General features: G+C 42.3%; 1 protein-coding gene across 2 annotated transcripts in view; it reads left to right on the top strand.

Moving 5' to 3' along the window:
- Nucleotides 1-21932, top strand: part of TBC1D22A (TBC1 domain family member 22A) — an 839044-nt gene that overhangs the window by 351404 nt on the left and 465708 nt on the right. For both annotated transcript variants that reach the window (XM_077468512.1, XM_077468511.1), the window contains exon 9: nucleotides 5031-5143. In XM_077468512.1, the coding sequence (XP_077324638.1) occupies nucleotides 5031-5143 (113 nt within the window). The remainder of the gene's footprint in view (nucleotides 1-5030; nucleotides 5144-21932) is intronic.

Below are 21932 nucleotides of genomic sequence, written 5' to 3' on the forward strand. Positions count from 1 at the left end.
ATGCATAGAAAAGCACATTAGATACGGTAAGACCAAAGCCAGATCCTTTTATGTGACAGTGTGATTTGAATAACGTTGAGGTATACTGCTAGGAAATTGATGTATCTGTATTAGGTATTCAATTTGCTGTTTTTTTTTTTTTTTTTTTCCTATTTTCATTGCCTTGTTTGCCTTTGTTGGTTTCTTTATGCAGTGTGTATTACAATAATAAATATTTAGATACTAGGCTCTAAAACCTATTTCTAATGTTTTTTTTTCCCCCATGAACAGTGCAAATGACATTGATTGAGCAAGTTTCTCTTGCATTCTTGCGAAAATTATCATAATATGTGCAAATCAGGGATTCTTTTAAGTACTCTAGTGAAAAAAAGTCCATCAAATTGTGATAGTCTCAATCAAGTATAAAGTGCTTTCAACACAGGAATCCTTATGTACTCAGGCATTGCTCAAAACATAGGATCCTTCACACAGCGTGAATAATCACAAGGGGGGGGGGGGGGGGTTGACTGTGTAGAGGAACCCCCTCTTAGAAAGACTCTTACCAGATGTATACTTTTATCTTTGCATGTCTATCTCACGCATATGGACAGTTTCCACAGAAATCCTCTCTCCTTAATCCAAAGCACCCACTCCGAACAGTCAATCAACAAAAGGAAGGTTCAGACATAGTGTAATCTTGTTAAAAAATAACTTTAATGCCCTTTAGAAAAAAAACTTCCCCTTTAAGATGTGCACTTACAAAATGAAAAATGTGTTAAAAGCAGTGTTCACTTTTATATATAAAGTCAGTGTCTTGCTCACAGAACAGATGACGTCTCCTACCTCTCTCAATGGTATCATCAGCAGGGATATCAGCCGTGTTCCCTGTGCCTGCTGACATCACTATGTTTGTATGGCTCCATACTGACGCGTTTTGTCATTCACAACATTATCTGAGGGTGGAGTCACACGGCATCAGTTCATTTTTATACACCCGAGTGTAGTTCTTAGTAATTAACCATTTGGTTACATAGAGATCATTATGCAGCTTCATATCGGGATGGTTACGTGTTCTACAGCGATGGTCAGATACAGTAAGCTACGGAGGGCAGCAGAAGCACTTTATAGTACTATTTGCAACACATCTCATATTTTCCACAATAAACCGCTTACTTTTACATGATTAACATTGCATTAAAAATCATGCTGTTTTGTATATTTAAAGGATAATCAAAATTGGTTAAGTGCTTATTACTAATAGTGAGTGTTCATACAACTTACATCTTGGATATTGAACACACACCTCAGCAAAGCCACAGAGCAACACTACACTTTAATTACTAATAAATACTATGTTGAAGTATATCCGATTATAAATATATCACAGTCTAAGTTCATAATTGTTTGAAGTTTTGTGTTTACAAAATAGAGTAGGTATAAACGACATATTGAATCATGCTATAAAACATAACTCGATTGCCATATAATGAGGAAAGCAAATTTAAAGTGATATAAAATCAATTACCGGACATCTGCTACAAATAACCATTATCCAATTTTTTTCAAAATAAGCATTGTCCTATTTCTTTTAAAAAACGTATAACACAATGGTTATACGTTATACAAAAAAAGTCAAACAATGTGTGTTATCTTTAGCTACATACAACTCCCCCTTTCTAAATTAGTTGTATACATTATCACTGAATTCATTAACAATTCAGTGGAATAGGATACATCTCAAAATAGAATAGGATAGCCGCACATAGTACTATAAAGTGCTTCTGCTGCCCTCCATAGATCACTCTGACCATCGCTGTAGAACATGTAACCATCGCAATATGAAGCTACATAAGGATCTCTATGTAACCAAATAGTTAATTACTAAGAGCTACACTCGGGTGTATAAAATGGAACTGGTGCCGTATGACTCCACCTTCAGATGATGTCGTGAATGAAGAAACACGTCATGCTGGAGCCATACTAATGTAGTGACGTCAGCAGGCACAGGGAACACGGCTGATCTCCCCACTGATGATACCATTGAGACCGGTAGGAGACGCCATCTGTTTTGTGAGCAAGACGGTGACTTTATACGTGAACGCTGCTTTTAAGACAATTTTCGTTTTGTAAGTGCACATCTTAATGGGGAGGTTGTTTTATAAAGGGCATTAAATTATTTTTTAACGAGATTAACGGAATATTTTGAAGGGATATGTGTTGAATATGATTATTAGGGGTGCAACGGATCGGCACCGATCCGCGATCTAAACGGGTCACCCCGCTCGGATCGGCAACACCGTGATCCGTGGAGCACTCCGCGGTCTCGGCCTTAGGAAAGGCCGTGGCTTCGGCCTAGTTCCGGAGCGGCGGCCATCTTGGTATACCCATCGGCGTTTACAATGTGATTGCTCTGTCAAATGACGGGATCGATCACCTGTAAACAAACTGGCGTCATAATGACGCCGGTTCCTCTCTCCCTTTCTCCCCTCTCTGTACTGATCTGTACAGTGGAGGGGCGAAATTGGATGGCAGCCACAGCCATCCCAGCAATACCCTGCCAATACTCTGCAATACTTACCCTGCAATACTTACCCTGCCAATACTCTGCAATACATACCCTGCCAATACTCTGCAATACATACCCTGCCAATACTCTGCAATACTTACCCTGCCAATACTTACCCTGCCAATACTTACCCTGCCAATACTTACCCTGCCAATACTTACCCTGCCAATACTTACCCTGCCAATACTTACCCTGCCAATACTTAATCTGCCAATACTTAATCTGCCAATACTTAATCTGCCAATACTTAATCTGCCAATACTTAATCTGCCAATACTTACCCTGCCAATACGCTGCAATACTTACCCTGCCAATACTCTGCAATACCCTGCCAATACTTTGCAATACCCTGCCAATACCCAGCCATACCCATCCATGCTCAGCCAATATTACATTGGGGGAGATGATGTGGATATTACAGTGGGGGAGATGTATATTGCAGTGGGGACTATATGGTGGTGGCATTTTCACAGGTTTTTGCAAATTAAATTTTTATTTGCTGATCCGAAAAATGATCCGATCCGTGACTCTGATCCGTGAGTGTTTTGATCTGTTGCACCGCTAATGATTATTCACGCTGTGTGAAGGATCCTATGTTTTGAGCGCTGCCTGAGTCCATAAGGATTCCTGTGTTGAAATTTACTTTTGAACTGTTTTTATATATATATATATATATATATATATATATATATATATATATATATATAACAAAAAAAAATGTTTATTATAGGTAGGAGCTGTGAACATTAATTTGACACATTCTGTTTATTTATATATATATATATATATATATATATATATACATACCATTTTTTTTTGCTATCGCATGAGTGCTTGTTTGCTAGAGATTAGGCCTATTCTCTTATTTCTTTTACAAGTATAAAGTGCTTTTGCAGTCCGTGATCCCCTCCTTTGTGTGCACTCACACACCAGCTGCTATGGGCTTCCATAACAGAAGTTGTATGCACCTTGCAAATCAACTGAAAATGCTGGGATTAGTAGTTTTTCCAACTTGACCTCTTCTTAGTAGACCCAAATTCTTATATATATATATATATATATATATATATATATATATATATATATATATATATATATATATATAAAATATAGTGTAATTCCGTTTATTAAAATGGATTAAAAAAAGACACAGTTGTCCACTTACTTTGTGCAGGATAACAGCAGGCTTAAAACCAGCTAAAGCTGGAAGTCCACCACCACTTGCATGTTGCTGGCCGGATCTGACCTCACCACCATGGTCCACTAATGCATTTCGTCCCTCCCACAGGATGTTATCAAAAGTGATCCTGTATTTACACATCCAAATTTATTGACTGCCCCACTGTCTTACTAAACTAATTCAAAGTGCACCAAGCAGATGTGCAAGATTCTTCACTGCAGAAGAACTGCACAGGGAAGCTGGTGAGCAGATTGAGTGACTCTTCAATATATGCATCTTCTGCTTGGCCATTTCACAACTGATCTCATGACCAAAAACTGCATCACATGGAAATGCATCCCCTGAGCCCAACACCGGTCCTTCGTCTTCATTGCACAGCTACACACTGGGAGATCTAGCACATCAATCCAAAGTGCTCTGTAAATTCACAATGGGACAGTAAGGTAAGGGGAAAGAATGCTGTTCTAGGGGCATCCTGTCTTTGATTTGCATAAGCTGTTAACTCTGTACCTATCTCACTGGGTGATGATGACACAAGTGTGTATCTACTGAAGGTCAACTCCAAAAGACTCAGAACCTTTATATATGATTCTGAATATAGCCTAATTATTCAAAACAATTTGTATTCCACTGCGTAACATGCATAATACAAATTGAAAAAACATCTGATTCTATAGAAGTATAGGAATTTTTATGCAACCCCAATATGCATTTCCGGTTTATTGTGTCAACTTTTTTAGTTTTATTTTATTATTGTAATACATCAGTTGGTAGTCTTTTATTTTCTGTGATTGTTAGCCGGTCTTACAGAGCTTTGTGCAGTAAAAAGAAAGGCACATGGAGAAATAATTTGTGTGTATATATATATATATATATATATATATATATATATATATATATATTTCCCTTTAAATCACTGGTAAATATGGTGCATATTTCGTATGCATTGAAATGCTAGCTCTATATTATTTACAAAATAAATGTATCTGGATCAATTTGTTGCAGAAATGAGGCAATACATTGTATAGATGTAAAAGCATTTATTAAGACAGTGCCTGCATGGATCATTTGATATATTTATTTGATGCATGGGTTGAGGGCATCTCCAAGGAGAGTGGTATCTCACTTGGTTCTGAAAAATGTGTATGGCTAAATACAGATCATTATATATATATCAGTGCCTCTGTGTGGCCATCTTATTTTCTACTAAGTCTTGAGAAAGATCAGCTTTGTGAAAATACACAGCCTTTTTTTATGAATTTCTGCTCCCTTTGCTTACAACCCTGTCTCTTCTGTGCATTTTAGCTGAAGAAGAAGAAGTGGAAAATGTTGATGTTTCCAGTCTGCCTGAAGAGGTGCTGCGGAACATTGAAGCTGACAGCTACTGGTGCATGAGCAAGTTGCTTGATGGCATTCAGGTAAATTGATTCCCCCTGTCCTCATGCATTCCCTATAACTGATTTATTTCATGAATTTGAGCTACTGCTGGGGCCCTAAGTGGAAGAAAAGTGTAAGCCAAGAAATAAACACTTAGGGGAAAAGTCTGCTCCATTGAGGAAATCTGTCTACTTTTTGTTATTATTCCTGGCTTATAAAATGACAAATGTGCTCACTTTGCAACATTGCTGTAGAGTGTAAGTGAGGGTTTGGGTTCAGGCCCCAGGGACATTGACTTAAGTCTCCTGATATTAGTAAAGACTGCAATCACTTGCATTGTATCGGATGGATTGCTTGAAATCTGTAGGTAATTTGAGGTTACATTTTTGAGATCTGTCCCTTGATACATTACACCTGACACAACTGGAAAACACTGCATGAATTTCGACTACAAAGGATGATAAACTGTCTGCATTTCAAGTATGTATGCATAACAGCTTTACAGTAACTAAAGGATTTTACCTGTCAAAGTTCCACCGAGGTATAATTTAATAGATTCTTTTTAACCACATAAATGTAAATACACAAACAAATGTAATAAATGAACACTGATACAAAAAAAAAAACAAGAAACAATCAGCGTAAACCCAATGAGAGAACGTGAACAAATGCAAGCTGAATGCTATAGGCAATCACAGGCCTAAAAATAATCAATAAAACAGTACAGTGCCTTGCGAAAGTATTCTGCCCTCTTGAACTTTTCAACCTTTTGCCACGTTTCAGGCTTCAAACATAAAGATATAAAATTAAAATTTTTTTGTGTAGAATCACCAACAAGTGGGACACAATTGTGAAGTGGAACGAAATCTATTGGATAGTTTGAACTTTTTTAGCAAATAAAAAATTGAAAAGTGGTGCGTGCAAAATTATTCGGCCCCTTAACTTTCAGTGCAGCAAATTCACTCCAGAAGTTCAGCGAGGATCTCTGAATGAACCAATGTTGTCCTAAGTGACTGATGGTGATAAATAGAATCCACCTGTGTGTAATCAAGTCTCTGTATAAATGCACCTGCTCTGTGACAGTCTCAGGGTTCTGTTGAAAGCGCAGAGAGCATCATGAAGACCAAGGAACACACCAGGCAGGTCCGTAATACTGTTGTGGAGAAGTTTAAAGCCGGATTTGGATACAAAAAGATTTCCCAAGCTTTAAACATCCCAAGGAGCACTGTGCAAGCGATCATTTTGAAATGGAAGGAGTATCAGACTACTGCAAATCTACCAAGACCTGGCCGTCCCTCTAAACTTTCAGCTCAGACAAGGAGAAGACTGATCAGAGATGCAGCCAAGAGGCCCATGATCACTCTGGATGAACTGCAGAGAACTACAGCTGAGGTGGGAGAGTCTGTCCATAGGATAACAATCAGTCATACACTGCACAAATATGGCCTTTATGGAAGAGTGGCAAGAAGAAAGCCATTTCTCAAAGATATCCATAAAAAGTCTTGTCTAAAGTTTGCCACAATCCACCTGGGAGACTCACCAAACATGTGGAAGAAGGTTCTCTGGTCAGGTGAAACCAAAATCGAACTTTCTCATATCGTCTTCCAGGACAGCCTTTGAGATATAGGGCTCCTCCCTCCGGGACAGGAAACACGTCAAGCCAATTAAATAAAAGGTGTGGTCCTCCAGGTCCTCCTCAGTTTTTGTGTTTCCTGCCGGACGGGAAGGAGCACGTCTTGGAACTGGTAAGGGGAGCTCCTTCTCAGGGGTTTTGCCTGGGGAGAGCGCCTTGATGGACCTGGCCCTTAGCACCCCTCGGTCCGAACGAAGGGAGGAGAGGGTAGCTTTCAGTCCCCGCTGCCATTTAAACGTTCGGAGAGAACGGGACCCCGATACGCGGCAATCTCCCCCTCGGAGCGCTAACCGCTCGTACCTGTCGGTCGGAGGCGGCGGGAGACGTTCGTTCTACCGACCGGCGTTCGGGTACTGTGAGCGGTGCGTTCGTAAGGAACGCACGGCGTCGGGGCGGAGTTTTTGCGCTCTGGCGTACGGAAGTGGGAGAGACGCACTTCCGCCGGATTCGCGTCATCAGGGGGCGCCGCAGGACCCGTTCCAGTCCTTTGGGCGCGGCGGTGTGACTACAGGGTTGCCTGGAGCAGTGTGAAGGCTCAGAGAGACTGAGTGATACACAGGAACCATGGAGAGTGCGGTTGTGCAGGTGGACTCCGGTTCAACAGGCTCCAGTACCTCTCAGGTAAGCTTGGTGAGGGCAGACCAGGACTTACACTGGGGGGTGGGGGGTCACTCTGACCCGTAGTACCTTCCCGGGGTGGAGAACCTGCTGGTGAAGGGGGGCACTTCCTAAACAGACCCTAGAAGCACAGTGGTGTGGTCAGGGGTGGTATTTTAATGGGACCCTGTTTTTTCTTTGTTTTTAGGTTAAACAGGACAGAGCCCAGATACCTTTACCCAGAAGGAAATGTGCCGTGTGTGGGGCTAAGTTAGGCACCGGTTGGGAGAAGCCGCTTTGCCCAGATTGTGTCAGTAGCCTGGTGAAAGAGGACTCGGTGGCAGCTTGTCACAATGTTTTAACATCCGTAAAGGATGAGATTGCATCCACCTTCCAATCTTTTAAAAACATGATGGATAGGATGCAGGGTCCCTCTGTCTCTTTACCCAGAGCCGTGAGTATGCCTTCCTTATCCGAACCAAGTCAGGAGGAGGAGGTGGATAGGGAGAGGTTACCCATGTCATTAGCCTCCTCTAGGACAGAGTCTACTTCAGAATCTGAGGGGGAGGAAGAGGCCATTAGATCAGCCAGATACAAGCTGTCTTTGGATGATGTGGGTGACCTCCTCAAGGCTATATATGACACCTTGGAGATCAGAGAAGAACAGGTCCAGCTTTCAAAACACGACATGATGTATCAAGGGTCGAGTGTAATGAAAGACAGGGTATTCCCCGTCCATAAGTCGCTAGTGGAGGCGATTCTGCTGGAGTGGGAACAACCGGAAAAAAGTCCATTTTTTCCAGGTAGCCTTAGAAGGAGGTTCCCTTTTGAATCGGATGCGGTGCATCCCTGGAACAAGGTTCCCAAATTAGACGCTCCCTTGGCTAAGGTCTCTAAGAAGACTGATTTGGCCTTTGATGATATGGGTTCACTCAGGGACCCTATGGATAAGAGGGGAGATATGCTGCTCAAGAGAGCCTGGGATGCCTCTTCCATTGGGCTTAAACCGGCCCTAGCAGCTACCTGTGTGGCCAGAAACTTGGAGTGTTGGCTTACACAGTTACAATCACATATTTCTGCAGGTACTTCTAGGCAACAGCTGTTGAAGTCCTTTCCGCTACTGTTTAAGGCTGTGGGCTTTTTAGCGGATGCCTCTGCAGAATCAGTCAAACTGGCTGCTAGATCAGCAGCACTAGTGAACGCTGCCAGAAGGGCCGTTTGGCTTAAAACCTGGTCAGGAGACACAGCTTCAAAACTAAAGTTGTGTGGATTACCCTTTTCAGGGGACCATTTGTTTGGGCCCGGCCTGCAAGAGGCGTTAGAGCGCACGCAGGATAGGAAGAAAGCTTTCCCAGAAAGGAAAAAGAGACCTGAAGGGAAACGCCTTTTTCGAAGCCCCAGGCAGCAAAACCTGCAGGAAAGGGAGGTTCGCCCCAAAAAGCATTGGGCGGGTCACAAGGGAAGAGGCAGAGGAGGTATCTTATTCAATCCTCCTCAACCCTCCCCTAAAACCCAGTGACTCCTGCGTCCCGGTGGGAGGAAGACTGGGGAAGTTCCTCCCACAGTGGGAAGCTTCAACCGAAAGTCCGTTCATTCGAGATCTTGTAAGGAACGGCTACAGGTTGGAGTTTGGTTCAGTTCCCCTCCCAAACTTTCAAGTAACAAGGTTACCAAGGGACCAAGAGAAAGCAGAGGCTTTGGCTCTTCTTCTGGGGGATCTGGTGGACCAGGAAGTAATGGTGCAGGTGCCTCAGGAGGAGCGAGGCTTGGGGGTTTACTCCCACGTATTCGTGGTAAAGAAACCTTCGGGGAAGTTCAGGCTAATACTGAATCTCCGTCCCCTGAACAGATTTATAAAATACAAGCGGTTCCGGATGGAGTCAATCTTCTCGGTAACCAAATTCCTGTTTCAGGGCTGTCACATGGCCACAGTGGATCTCAGGGATGCATATTTGCATATCCCGATTCATCCGGAATCTCAGAGATTTCTCAGGTTGGCGGTGAGGTTGAACACGGGTGTGTTACACCTCCAGTTTCGAGCTCTCCCCTTCGGGCTTTCAGCCTCACCAAGAGTCTTTACAAAAGTTCTGGCAGAGGCACTGGCCCCATTAAGGCTCAAGGCTATAACAGTGATCCCATATCTGGACAATCTACTGTTCATAGCCCAGTCGGCCCAACAGCTGCAGAGGGACATACAGGAGGCTTTGGTTTTTCTGCGCTCACTGGGGTGGCTGATAAACCAGGAAAAATCCCAGCTGACCCCCTCACAGGAGGTCCTGTATTTAGGATACAGGATTTCTTCAGTGGAAATGAGGGTATTTCTTCCGGAGGAGAAGATCGGCAAGCTAGAACAGGCGGTAGCCCAGCTTCAATCTGGTCGGGAAGCCCAGATCAGGGAGGTGATGAGAGTCCTAGGGTTGATGACATCATGCTTTCCAGCGGTGGCCTGGGCAAGACATCATCAGCGTCCTTTACAAAGACTCATGCTCCGTTATTGGGATGGCAGGCAGGAGAGCCTGGATCAGGTTATGCCCCTATCCTCGGCAGTCAGGAGGTCTCTTTGGTGGTGGCGGGCCCAGGTCAACCTAGACAGGGGTCTTCCCTGGTCCCCACAAGCTACGGTGGTGGTCACGACCGATGCCAGTGCGCTGGGTTGGGGTGCCCACCTAGAGGGAACCTTAGCCCAGGGTTCCTGGTCGAACCTAGAGACAGGTCGTTCCTCAAACCAGAAGGAACTTCTGGCAGTCTGGAAAGCTATAGAAACCTTCCAGTCCCGGTTACATGGCAGGGATCTGCAAGTTCGCTCAGACAATGTGACAGCAGTAGCCTACCTGAACAAGCAAGGGGGAACCAGAAGCCCTGCACTACAGGTAATTGCGGACAAAATCTTCTGCTGGGCAGAGAAGAATTTGTCCTCAATATCAGCCGTTCACCTAAAGGGAACTCAGAATTTCCTGGCCGACTTTCTCAGTCGCCAGAAGATAGGTCAGGACGAGTGGTCCCTCAACAAGGAAGTGTTCGAGGAGATCGTGTCATGCTGGGGAAGGCCAGAAATAGACCTATTTGCAACAGAAGGCAACAGGAAGGTGACACAATTTTTTTCGGTTCACCCACAGGATTGGGCCAGGGGGATAGACGCCCTTGCCAATCCATGGCTGTTTGGCCTGTGTTACGCCTTACCTCCCGTAAGGATGGTGGCGGAGGTTCTGCAGAAGTTCCGTTCGGAAACTACGGACCTCATTTTAGTAGCTCCTTTTTGGCCAAGGAGACCCTGGTTTGCCAGCATAAAGAGATTGGCCGTACATCCTCCGCTGTTTCTACCAGTCAGGGAGGACTTACTTTCCCAGGGGCCGATCCTGTGTCCTCAGATAGAGAGGCTCAAGCTTGCGGCCTGGTATCTGAGGAACAAATCTTAAGGTCACAGGGTTTCTCAGAAAGAGTGATTAGGACCTTGTTAGAATGCCGTAAACCAGTTACTAGGGCAATTTACGCCAAGGTAGGAAAGAGGTTTAATTCCTGGTTGCGAGAACAGGGGATTGCAAGTCCCGGGGTCCCGGCAGTCCTAGATTTTCTACAAGCAGGGGTAGAACTGGGCCTATCTATCAGCACTCTAAAGGTACAGGTGGCGGCCTTAAGTGTTTTCCTTCAGTCCTCCCTTCAGCAGAATCCATTTGTCAGGAACTTCTTCAAGGCTCTATCTAGATCCAGGCCTGTGAGAATGAAGTCCTGTCCTACTTGGGATTTGGCCTTGGTTCTTAGGGCTCTGACCCAAGATCCATTTGAACCATTAGAGGGAGCTTCACTTAAGTGGATTGTACTAAAGACTGTATTTTTGATAGCGATCACGTCAGCTAGAAGGGTCAGTGATCTACAATCGCTCTCGGTCAGAGAGCCATTTCTGTTAATCTTAGAGGACAGGGTAGTACTTAAGACTGATCCTAGTTTTCTTCCTAAAGTGGTGTCCACTTTTCATAGGACACAGGATATTATTTTGCCAACTTTTTTCTCAACCTCAGACAAGGATGAGGCGAGATCTTTAAGTTTGTTAGACGTCAGGAGAAGTCTATTAATTTTTTTTAGAAGCCACTAAGGTCTTCAGGAAGTCAGACTCACCTTTTGTTAATTTTTCGGGCGCCCGCAAGGGCTGCAAGGCGTCCAAAGCGTCTATCGCCAGGTGGATACGAATGGCGATAGTTAAAGCCTATGAGTTAGAGGGGAAGCAGGCACCCTTAGTTAAGGCACACTCCACAAGGGCGGTTTCCACATCATGGGCAGAGAGGGCTGGAGCCTCTCCGGAGGAGATCTGCAAAGCAGCAACGTGGTCCAGCTACTCAACGTTCGCAAGACATTACCGTCTGGATTTATGGTCTGATAAAGAGCAGACTTTTGGACGTAAGGTCCTCCAGGCAGTGGTCCCGCCCTGACAAGGTGAGCTCCTTGCTTATCATCTCAAAGGCTGTCCTGGAAGACGATATGAGAAAACCGGAGTTAGACTTACCGGTAACTCTTTTTCTAGGAGTCTTCCAGGACAGCCTGGCTTCCCACCCAAAGTTGTTTAAATTGGACTAAGTGGTGAGGATATGTATTAACGTGATTGTTAGTGTGTTATGTCTTTCAGAGCCTCCCGGCGGTTCTTGGAGTAAAACTGAGGAGGACCTGGAGGACCACACCTTTTATTTAATTGGCTTGACGTGTTTCCTGTCCCGGAGGGAGGAGCCCTATATCTCAAAGGCTGTCCTGGAAGACTCCTAGAAAAAGAGTTACCGGTAAGTCTAACTCCGGTTTTTTGCCCACAATGCAAAACGATATGTTTGGCATAAAAGCAACACAGCTCATCACCCTCAACGCACCATCCCCACTGTCAAACATGGTGGTGGCAGCATCATGGTTTGGGCCTGCTTTTCTTCAGCAGGGACAGGGAAGATGGTTAAAATTGAGGGGAAGATGGATGCAGCCAAATACAGGACCATTCTGGATGAAAACCTGTTGGAGTCTGCAAAGGACCTGAAACGGGGACGGAGATTTATCTTTCAACAAGACAATGATCCCAAACATCAGCAAAATCTACAAAGGAATGGTTCACAAATAAACGTATCCAGGTGTTAGAATGGCCAAGTCAAAGTCCAGACCTGAATCCAATCGAGAATCTGTGGAAAGAGCTGAAAACTGCTGTTCACAAACGCTCTCCATCCAACCTCATTGAGCTTGAGCTGTTTTGCAAGGAAGAATGGGCAAGAATTTCAGTCTCTCGATGTGCAAAACTGAGACACATACCCCAAGCGACTTGCAGCTGTAATCGCAGCAAAAGGTGGCTCTACAAAGTATTAACGCAAGGGGGCCGAATAATTTTGCACGCCCCACTTTTCATTTTTTTATTAGTTAAAAAAGTTTCAAAAATCCAGTAGATTTCGTTCCACTTCACAATTGTGTCCCACTTGTTGGTGATTCTTCACAAAAAATAAAAATGTTATATCTTTATGTTTGAAGCCTGAAATGTGGCAAAAGGTTGAAAAGTTCAAGGGGGCCGAATACTTTTGCAAGGCACTGTAAGTGCAGCACAAAAATAAAATAAATGAAAAGAAAGTCCAATCCAGATAAATGACTCCAAAAACTGGACAGATGAAATGATAGGATTCCTCGTGAAGAAAGATGGGAAATCCTTTCAATATTAAGTGACAGTTCCTCCACCACATAAGCCAAAATACACTTACCAGCAATGGTGGACCTCCTTATCACAGAAGGTTAAATGCGCATTGATCCCCACAGGGATGGTGTGAACCTCATATACGGCTTGAGCGGTCTTCAATCCAAACAACATGGGGCTCCTGTCCAGCAGTGAGATCCAACTGGAATTAAAAAAAAAAAAATGCCTCATAAAGCCAGTGATGGCAGTATGGTGTGAAGACCATCCCAAAAAGAAAAAAAGAGGGAATGCTCTAAGTGTAAACCATCTTTTATTAAAATATGAAAGTAGTGCTCACTGGCGCAGTGGATAAAAGGTAGTCACCTCTATGCATTGATATGTAGATTGAAGGGGACAGTGAGGGGGACAGAACAAGCACTGTCAGATTACACACATTGGTAATCTCCTGTTTACTTGGAGGCCTCTGTAATGTGAAGTCCTGTCTCCCAGGCTGCCATTGGACCACTGTTCTGTCTATCATAGGAGATTCTCACTGTATGTAATCTGTTGGAGTTCATCCCACCCCCCTCTCTGTCACCTCTCGGCTGCAGATGGGCATTGATCAGGCTGCACTGAGGGCAATGGTGAGGCTGTTGCATTGATGGCAATGGTGAGACTGTTGGATTGATGGCAGTGGTGAGGCTGCTGCATTGATGGCAGTGGTGAGGCTGCTGCATTGATGGCAGTGGTGAGGCTGCTGCATTGATGGCAGTGGTGAGGCTTCTGCATTGATGGCAGTGGTGAAGCTGCTGCATTGATGGCAATGGTGAGGCTGCTGTATTGATGGCACTTGTTAGGCTGAAAATGGACATTGATGGTAATGGTGTGGCTGCAGATGGGCACTGACCCTTATTTTGCTTCAAAGTTCCTTATTTAAAAATTAAGTTTTTTTTCCTATAAAAAAAAACGTCCCTCTTAAAATGAATGTGTGTGTGTTATACTCCAATAAATTATATATATATATATAGATAGATATAGATATAGATATAGATATCTATATCTATATCTATCTATTTAGTTATCTGAGATAATATAATTAATGAACATGTTATTATTTTTCTAGGTAAATATATTTTTAAAGATTCTATTGACATGAAATGTTCATCACATGTCGGTGACAACCCATGCAATCCATACATACAAAGCAACCAAAACAAATAGATTCATAAATTAAGTTGTGTGATAAAATGGAATGACAGAGTGATACAGTATTGAACACATGAAGAAAGGGAGGTGCAAAAGGCATGGAAAGCAAAGACACCAGCTAAAATATGTCAATAATTAGAAAGCAATCTTGCCTCTTGTTAGTGTAAAATGATATCAGCTGGTTCAGTCTTAACTGATGGCCTCCATAAAGGGGGTCATTACCAAGGTGTCACACAAGAAGCATGTCATGATGGGTAAAAGCAAAGAGCTCTCTCAAGCAAATGTATCATTGCAAAACATACTGATGGCAAGGATTTCTAAATTTCTGAATGTTCCAGTGAGCACTGTTGGGGCCATAATCCAGAAGTATAAAGAACATCATTTAACCATAAACTGGCCATGACCAGGTGCTCCTCGCAAGATTTCTGACAGAGGCATGAAAATAATTATCAGAAGAGTTGTCCAAGAGCCAAGGGCCACTTATGGAGAACTTCAGAAAGACCAGTAATTAGCACGTACAATTATTTTAAAGAAAACAGAAGGTAATGCACTCAACTGCCATGGCCTGTATGCATACGCACCACCCAAGACTCTATTGCTGAAGAAAAAGCATGTTGAAGCTCGTTTAAAGTTGGTTGCACAATATTTAGACAAGCCTGTGAAATACTGGATAAAAATAGTCTGGTCAGATGTGACAAAAATGGCACTCTTGGGATGCCATAATACACACCATATTTGGAGGTCAAATGGCTTTGCAAATCATCCCCAAAACACCATCCAACATTGACGTTTAGAGGTGGGCCCATCATGACGTGGAGCTGTTTTTCAGCATATGGTACTGGCAAACTTTATATTATTGAGGGCAGGATGAATAGAAAAATGTGCCAAGACATTCTTGATAAAAAAAATCTGTCAAAATCACACCTGAGCAATGCATGCAACTAGTTTCTCTATACAGGATACGTCTTGAAGCTGTCATTAGCAACAACATATTTTGTACGTAGTATTAAATACATTTCAATTAACATTCAATACTTTTTCCATGTGTCATTCCATTTTTTTACACACAACTTTATTTCTGAACTTATTTGTTTTGGCTTCTTTGTATGTATGGATTGCATGGGTTGTTACCGAAACGTGGTGGAAATTTCATGTCAATTGCATTTTTAGGAATGTATTTACCTAGAAAAATGGTGACAAGTTCAATACTTATTTTACCCGCTGTGTGTCTCTGTATATTTATATACACTTTTTAAAATTTTACTGACACTTGCTTTCAAGTGCAAAAAAAAAATCATGCGAGAGCAACACAATGTTGTAAACCTGGCTCTTTGAAATACATTTTTACATTGTTTAAAAACTTGTCTGCTTGCATGTGCTAGGCACTTTGGCTGTGCACGCAGGTCAGCATGGGCACCCTGATCAGTCTACAGCTATGCAGCTCCATAGGCAAAACAAAACACAAGGCTCTATGTTCTGACACCCATGAACCTGTCGCTGGTTCACTGTTTTTCCTACCTTGGACCACTTTTGGTTGGTTCTGACCAATACAGACTGGGAAAATCCAACAAGAGCTGCAGTTTTGGATATATTCTGACCCAGTCGCCTACACATTACAATTTGGCCCTTTTTAAAGTCACTCAAATCCTTATGTTTTCTCCTTTCAACTTGCTGCCTAATTTCAGATGCCATTGTAAAGAGATCAATACATTTTACTCATTATATCTGCAAGTGGCCATAATGTTATGGCTGATCATTGTATGCAGGGGTCAAGTCCTGGGGAAAAAAGTGTGGGAACTCCCACCCAAGAGCTACTCCCCCCACCAAAAAAAAAAAAAGATACGCTCATACGCTTTAAAAGTGGTATTTTTCCTTAAATTTTTGTATTGTGTGTATGAAGCTTAACTGTTAGTACATTAAAAAAAACAATCCTCAATAAACATAAATACGCTAATTCTCTGAATAATCATGAGGAGGAGACAGAAAATCAGGAGGGGCCGGCGGGGAGGAGCGCATCACGAGGTCTGACTAAATACAATCTCTTAGCAGAAGGGACCTGATCTACCCGTCGGCTAGCTGTGATTGACAGGTAGATCGAAGCTGAATCTATCATGGGGCCCCCTACTGGCAATGCCTGAATGGTCAGGTGTGCGGCACTTACTATTGCGAGCTGTGTCAGCAGCTTCTGGTGTAGCTCCTGCCACACGGCTCGCATACTTCAAAGTCTTGCAGGACATGGCTGCTAACGGGAACTGAGTTCCTGTTGTGGAAAAAGTACAAGAACTCCGTTCCCATGCGTTCCCGCAGGACCTGAGCCCTGATTATATGTATCTATATGATACAGAATCAATACTTTATCTGACTTAATGATAATATGTTTTAAGTGGTTCTAAAGGCAGGACATTGTTTACCAGTACTGCTCTTTCTTCCTCTCCTCACAGGACTCTGTGAGAACAGCGAGAGCCATTGGTTCCTCCTCCTGTCAGTAAAATCATGTAAGGAGGGTTCAGAGCCGAGCCGCACTGTGTATGTCTATAGACAAACACAGCCAGCGGAGGACCTCGGAAAAGGATGGTCGGAGCCAGTAAGGTAAGTATAACATGTTTGTCATTTTACAAAGCTTTTCAATCACTTTAATATCTTATGGTGGGATGCAAAAGCTCTAGGATGTAGTACTGATGCATCTTGAAACAAACAAAAAGAATGCTCTAGGATAGTGGTTCTTAACTCCTGTCCCCAGGACCCACTAACAGACCAGAATTGAAGTATTACCTTGGGAAGATGCAGACTAGAATACTACAATCACTGACCAGCAAATGATATCACCTGTGATGCATTTCAGTTATCCTGCAAACCTGGCCTGTTAGTGGGTCCTGAGGACCGGAGTTGAGAACCACTGCTCTAGGACTTAGAGGGCACTTTTTTTTTTTACATTAAAATTAAATGGGATTCATCCTGTATAAGAAGATAGGTGGTGTGTTCCGTTTGGTATCCAACACACCCTGTTGTCAGATACTAAAGGCAGTGATTCTTGGTCTCAGTTCTCAAGTACCCCCAACGGGCCATGTTTTGGGAACTTCCCTAGATAAAGTAACTCTTATCAATACCATGTCATTAATATTGATTTAAAGCAGCTGTGCAAGGTAAAGGAAAACCTGAAAACATGGCCCGTTGGGGTTACTTGAGGACTGATTTTAAGAACCCCTGACCTAAGGGACTAAGGCAGGATTGTGTTTATCTCTCATTTTGGTGTCCACCAGGAGTATTTACTGTAGTGGTGGCCATACGAGAGGTCTTTTGTTCTGTGCTTTTAAAAACTTCCTTGGCTGTTATAGTTTGGTGATCTGACTTTTACTTGTTTAGTCATCAGTAGTAAGCATGAAAGTTAGGGATTCAATTTTTCTCTAACTCGGTAGGTTCACACCAGATGTGGAAGGACTTCATGAATGACTATTTCAACTCAGTCCCATCACATGACAAGGCAAAATGCTGCCTTGCACACTTGGTGTGAGGCAGTCCACCACTGTGAATGAACTTTATTGAGATTTCACACAGATATTTCAATAAAGTATATTACATAAAAAAATAAATAAAAAATGAACAGTGCAATATGCCGAGGTTGGGGCATTGGCACCGTGGTGATCCTGTTGGACCACACTGCACACCAGCTGCTACTGGCTGGCAGTGGTTGGTGTGAACAGACCCTTTATCGTTGCTTTTTTCTGCATTTCTTATGTTGTTGCTTATCCTCACTATTTCTGCATGGGGTTGCAATGGCAGTCACTGCCCAACTTTCTTACTGAAAGTTCCTGGGAAATGCGTTTAAAAATGTAATGAGCTGCCACATTGAGGGTGGCTAAAAAAAGTTTTTGCCTTTGTGCAGAGAAAAAGACTTATAAAAATGCAGAGGGACTGACAAGCAGATCCCAGGGGAGATGGTGCCATCAGCATGCTGACACAACCTGCAGCCCTTGATAATAGGTTGCCGCTGTTGGCATAAGGATCACCCACTTTATTTTAAAATTGTCTTGAAGATGGTGTTTTCGTAACTCTAAATTACTGGTGGGGGAGAGGATAGTTTTTTTTTTTTGTTTTTTTTTTGTTTTTGTTTTTTAAATGTGTGTGGCTTAGTGTTGTATAACTTTTCATAAATACAAAAAAAGCCCAACACTCTGTTCCATGTTTGTATTTCAAAACATAATGTTCCAGTTTTAACTCGAGTGTACTTTAAAGAAATACCCTTTTGTTGTGTTAAAAATCTTAAGTATTTTGACAACCTTTCAAAGGAATTCATTATTTTCCATCCCAGCTGCCAAAGAAAAGTGTTGCATTTACATATATAGAATTAACATGCTGATATGAGAAAATGCCAAAGCATTATCAGAATTCATGTATTAATACTTTTTTTGTGATGGATTAGTTCACGTTTTCAGACAAGGACGTTGGGCTAATTAAACTTTTATTGAATTTTTCTTCGTAAAAATCTCATCATTAACTATACTAATCTTTTTGGTCAGGAAACCTATTAATAATATTTACAATTTGTATGTGGCACAGGTAAGTGGTGATTTTAACACCCTGTTAGCGGATTTATATTTTATTGAAAACTTGTTGTTTTCAATGTTCCAGCAACATCAGACTCGTGGTGCACTGACTACAGAACAAAACATTAAGTATTCATTTTAAAGTCATAAATGCATTTGACATAAGGAAAGGGGCAGAGGTGATGTGACTGAAATGGAAATTGTACATGCAAAGCCTCTCCCATCTATTCATTAGTAATTTAACCACTTTAATACCAGGCACTTTGACACCTTCTCACCCAAGCCAATTTTCAGCTTTCAGCGCTGTCTCAATTTGAATGACAATTGTGCGTTCAGTGATATTTGATCACCTCTTCAATTTTTATTTTTTGCGCAACAAATAAAAAAAAAGACCAACAATTTTGAAAAAAAAAAAGTTTTTCTTTGTTTCTGTTACTTACTTTACAAAAAAAAATTATGTTTTCTTTTTCAATGACAGGCACTGATATGGCTGCCCTGACGGGCACTGATATGGCTGCCCTGATGGGCACTGATAGGTGACACTGGTATGCGGCACTGATGGGCACTCCTAGGCGGGACTGAAGGGTATTTATGGGTGGCGGTGGTGGGTACTTATGGGTGACATTGATAGGTGGCACTGATGGACACTGATGGGTGGAACTGATGACATGGATGGGTGGCATTGATTGGCATTACTCAATATCTTAAAGTTGCCAGTCAGTGCCCATTTGCAGGCACTGATTAGCACACATTGGGCACATGTGGATGGCTATGATGAATGTACCTTACCATCCACATGTTGGGGGCTTCTCTGGTGGTCCTGGCGGCTTCCCTAGTGGTCTAGTGTTGGCATCCGAAGGGGGGCTGTGCTGATAAACAATCAGCGGAGACACCCCCCCATCAAGGGGAGCTGCTGATCGGCTCTCCTCTACTCGTGTCTATCAGGCACGAGTGAGGAAAAACCGATCAACACTTTTCCTGTTGACATTGTGATCAGCCGTGATTCGACACGGCTGATCATGTGGTAAAGAGCCTCCGTTAGAGGCTCTTTACTGAGATTGGTGTAGCGGTGTGTCAGACTGAGACACTGCACCACAGTTCGCCATGATGCGCGCGTCCCCACGGGAGTGCGGCGGCTTTTATCCTGAAGGACATCATATGATGCCCAGTCAGGATAACGGAACCACTGGCCGGCCGTCGATCTGCTATAGGCCGGGTGGGAAGTGGTTAAATGGTAAATAACTTCTGTAAACTTTACTACTCGCCTAAGTCTGCTGTCCTAGTCATTTGCTGGTACGGCTTCTGGGAGTGACGACCAGTGTATCCAGCGCTGGAGTCTGTGCCCACACTGACTGACCACCATTTTGTGGCATCATGCAGCTACAATCTTCTGTATGTTGAGAACACCCCAATAATGGAGAGCCGATAGAAAGTGTCAGACAGTAAGTATTTTGGGCTTTTTATGTAGATTTTTATTTCAACAACTCCAGAAATTCATTGGAGGGGACAGACACTTTTTTTCAAAATGAGAAACCGTTGAAATAACTCAATAGTCGGTAAAGACCAACTCAATACTTGTTATATTTATTTTTGGATGGAGTGTGGATGGGTTCAAACTCATGTCAGATTTTAATTTCTTTTTGTGTCCACATTAGGGAAATTGATCCTTTCTATTTGTTCTGATTACCATTTTCACTGGGGCAGAAAGGTAAGAGGAACAGAGGGACATTTTCTCCTGTGATATCTGTCTTGGAGGGGATTTTTTCCCACTCAAGGGTATCCTTCATTTTACTGAACAGAAAGTGAAGGGTATTTTCCCCAAGTGGCTGTTGGCAGAAGAAAAAAAGAAAGACTGACAGATTCTAAACATCTACTCTATAAAAAAAAATAATCTTCACCTCGTCAATGCTCATGTGGTCACAGCCTTTCTGATCATTTACATAATTTATTGTCATGATTTACAGTGCAGGGCAAGGGCCCACTGACATACCAGGTACAGGGCATAGTTCAGGCTGCCAGAGGAGTGAGTAATAAGGGAAGTATTCCTCCACTTTTCTACTTGAATTCCCTGTACAGAAAGCTATAGAGTCAAAAAATTATGAGATAGCTGAAATGTATTAACCCTGATGTTCTGACGGCCTCATTTCTTGAAGCCCTAAAAAGCCAGGACAGTACAAACACCTCTGAAATTACCCAATTTTGGATAGTAGACACATAAGTACTGTAGGTTTTTAAAGCTGTAATTTTTTTGTCCGTTTTTTGAAAAGTTAGGAAAGGAAATACAATGTTATTTTATTTTGCAAAGTTGTCACCTTAAGTTATTTTTCATATACATCTTGTGTACTTACAATTACGTTCCAAAACAAATTCTTCTACTCCTGCGTATTGTGATACCACATGTGTGATAATTACACTCTGAAACACATTCTGCTACTCTTCCTAAGTATGGGGATACTACATGTGTGACCTTTTCAGAGCCTATCTGCATATAAAAGCCCAAAATCCAAGAAGCACACTCAGGCTTGCAAGGGGCATAAATTATGCATCTTATTTCCTGACTACCCATCACATTTTAGAGGCCCTGCAGTGCAAGGATAGTAGAAACACCCCCCCCCCCCCAAAAAAAAAAATAATCTAATTTTGGAAAGAAAACACCCTAAATTATTTTAAAGAAGCATAGTAAATTTTTTTTTTTTTAAATGTCTAATTCTTACCACATTTTTGAAAAATAAAGATGTGTTTTTTTTTTTTTTTTCTACACAAAGTTGTCAATAAGATGTTAGTAACTCCAAAACACATTCTGCTACTTCTCCAGAGTATGGCGAATACCACATGTATGACACTTTTGCACAGCCTAGCTACATAGAGGGGCCCAAAATCCAAGGATCACCTTCAATCTTTCAAGGGGTATACATTATGCATCCAATTTCCTGACTACCTGTGACATTTTTGGAGGCCATGGACAGTAGAAACATCCACAAAATAAACACATTTTGCAGAGTAAACACTCCAAGGGATTTTTTTAAATGGTATGATGTGTCTTGGGAAGATTTAAGTTTTTTGCCACATGTTTTTGGAAAATGTAAAAGGAAAATTATTATTATTTTTTTTTTTACACAAAGTTGTCAAGATATTTCTCACACACAGCATGGACATATCTGCACTTATAATTTCACCCTTAATATGAGGATAGCACATGTTATCCTCATATCCACACGGAAAACAAT

The sequence above is a fragment of the Lithobates pipiens genome, unplaced genomic scaffold, assembly GCF_037356315.1.
Source record: "Lithobates pipiens isolate NorthernLeopardFrog02 unplaced genomic scaffold, aLitPip1_a1.2 Scaffold_8, whole genome shotgun sequence".
Classification (NCBI taxonomy): Eukaryota; Metazoa; Chordata; class Amphibia; order Anura; family Ranidae; genus Lithobates; species Lithobates pipiens.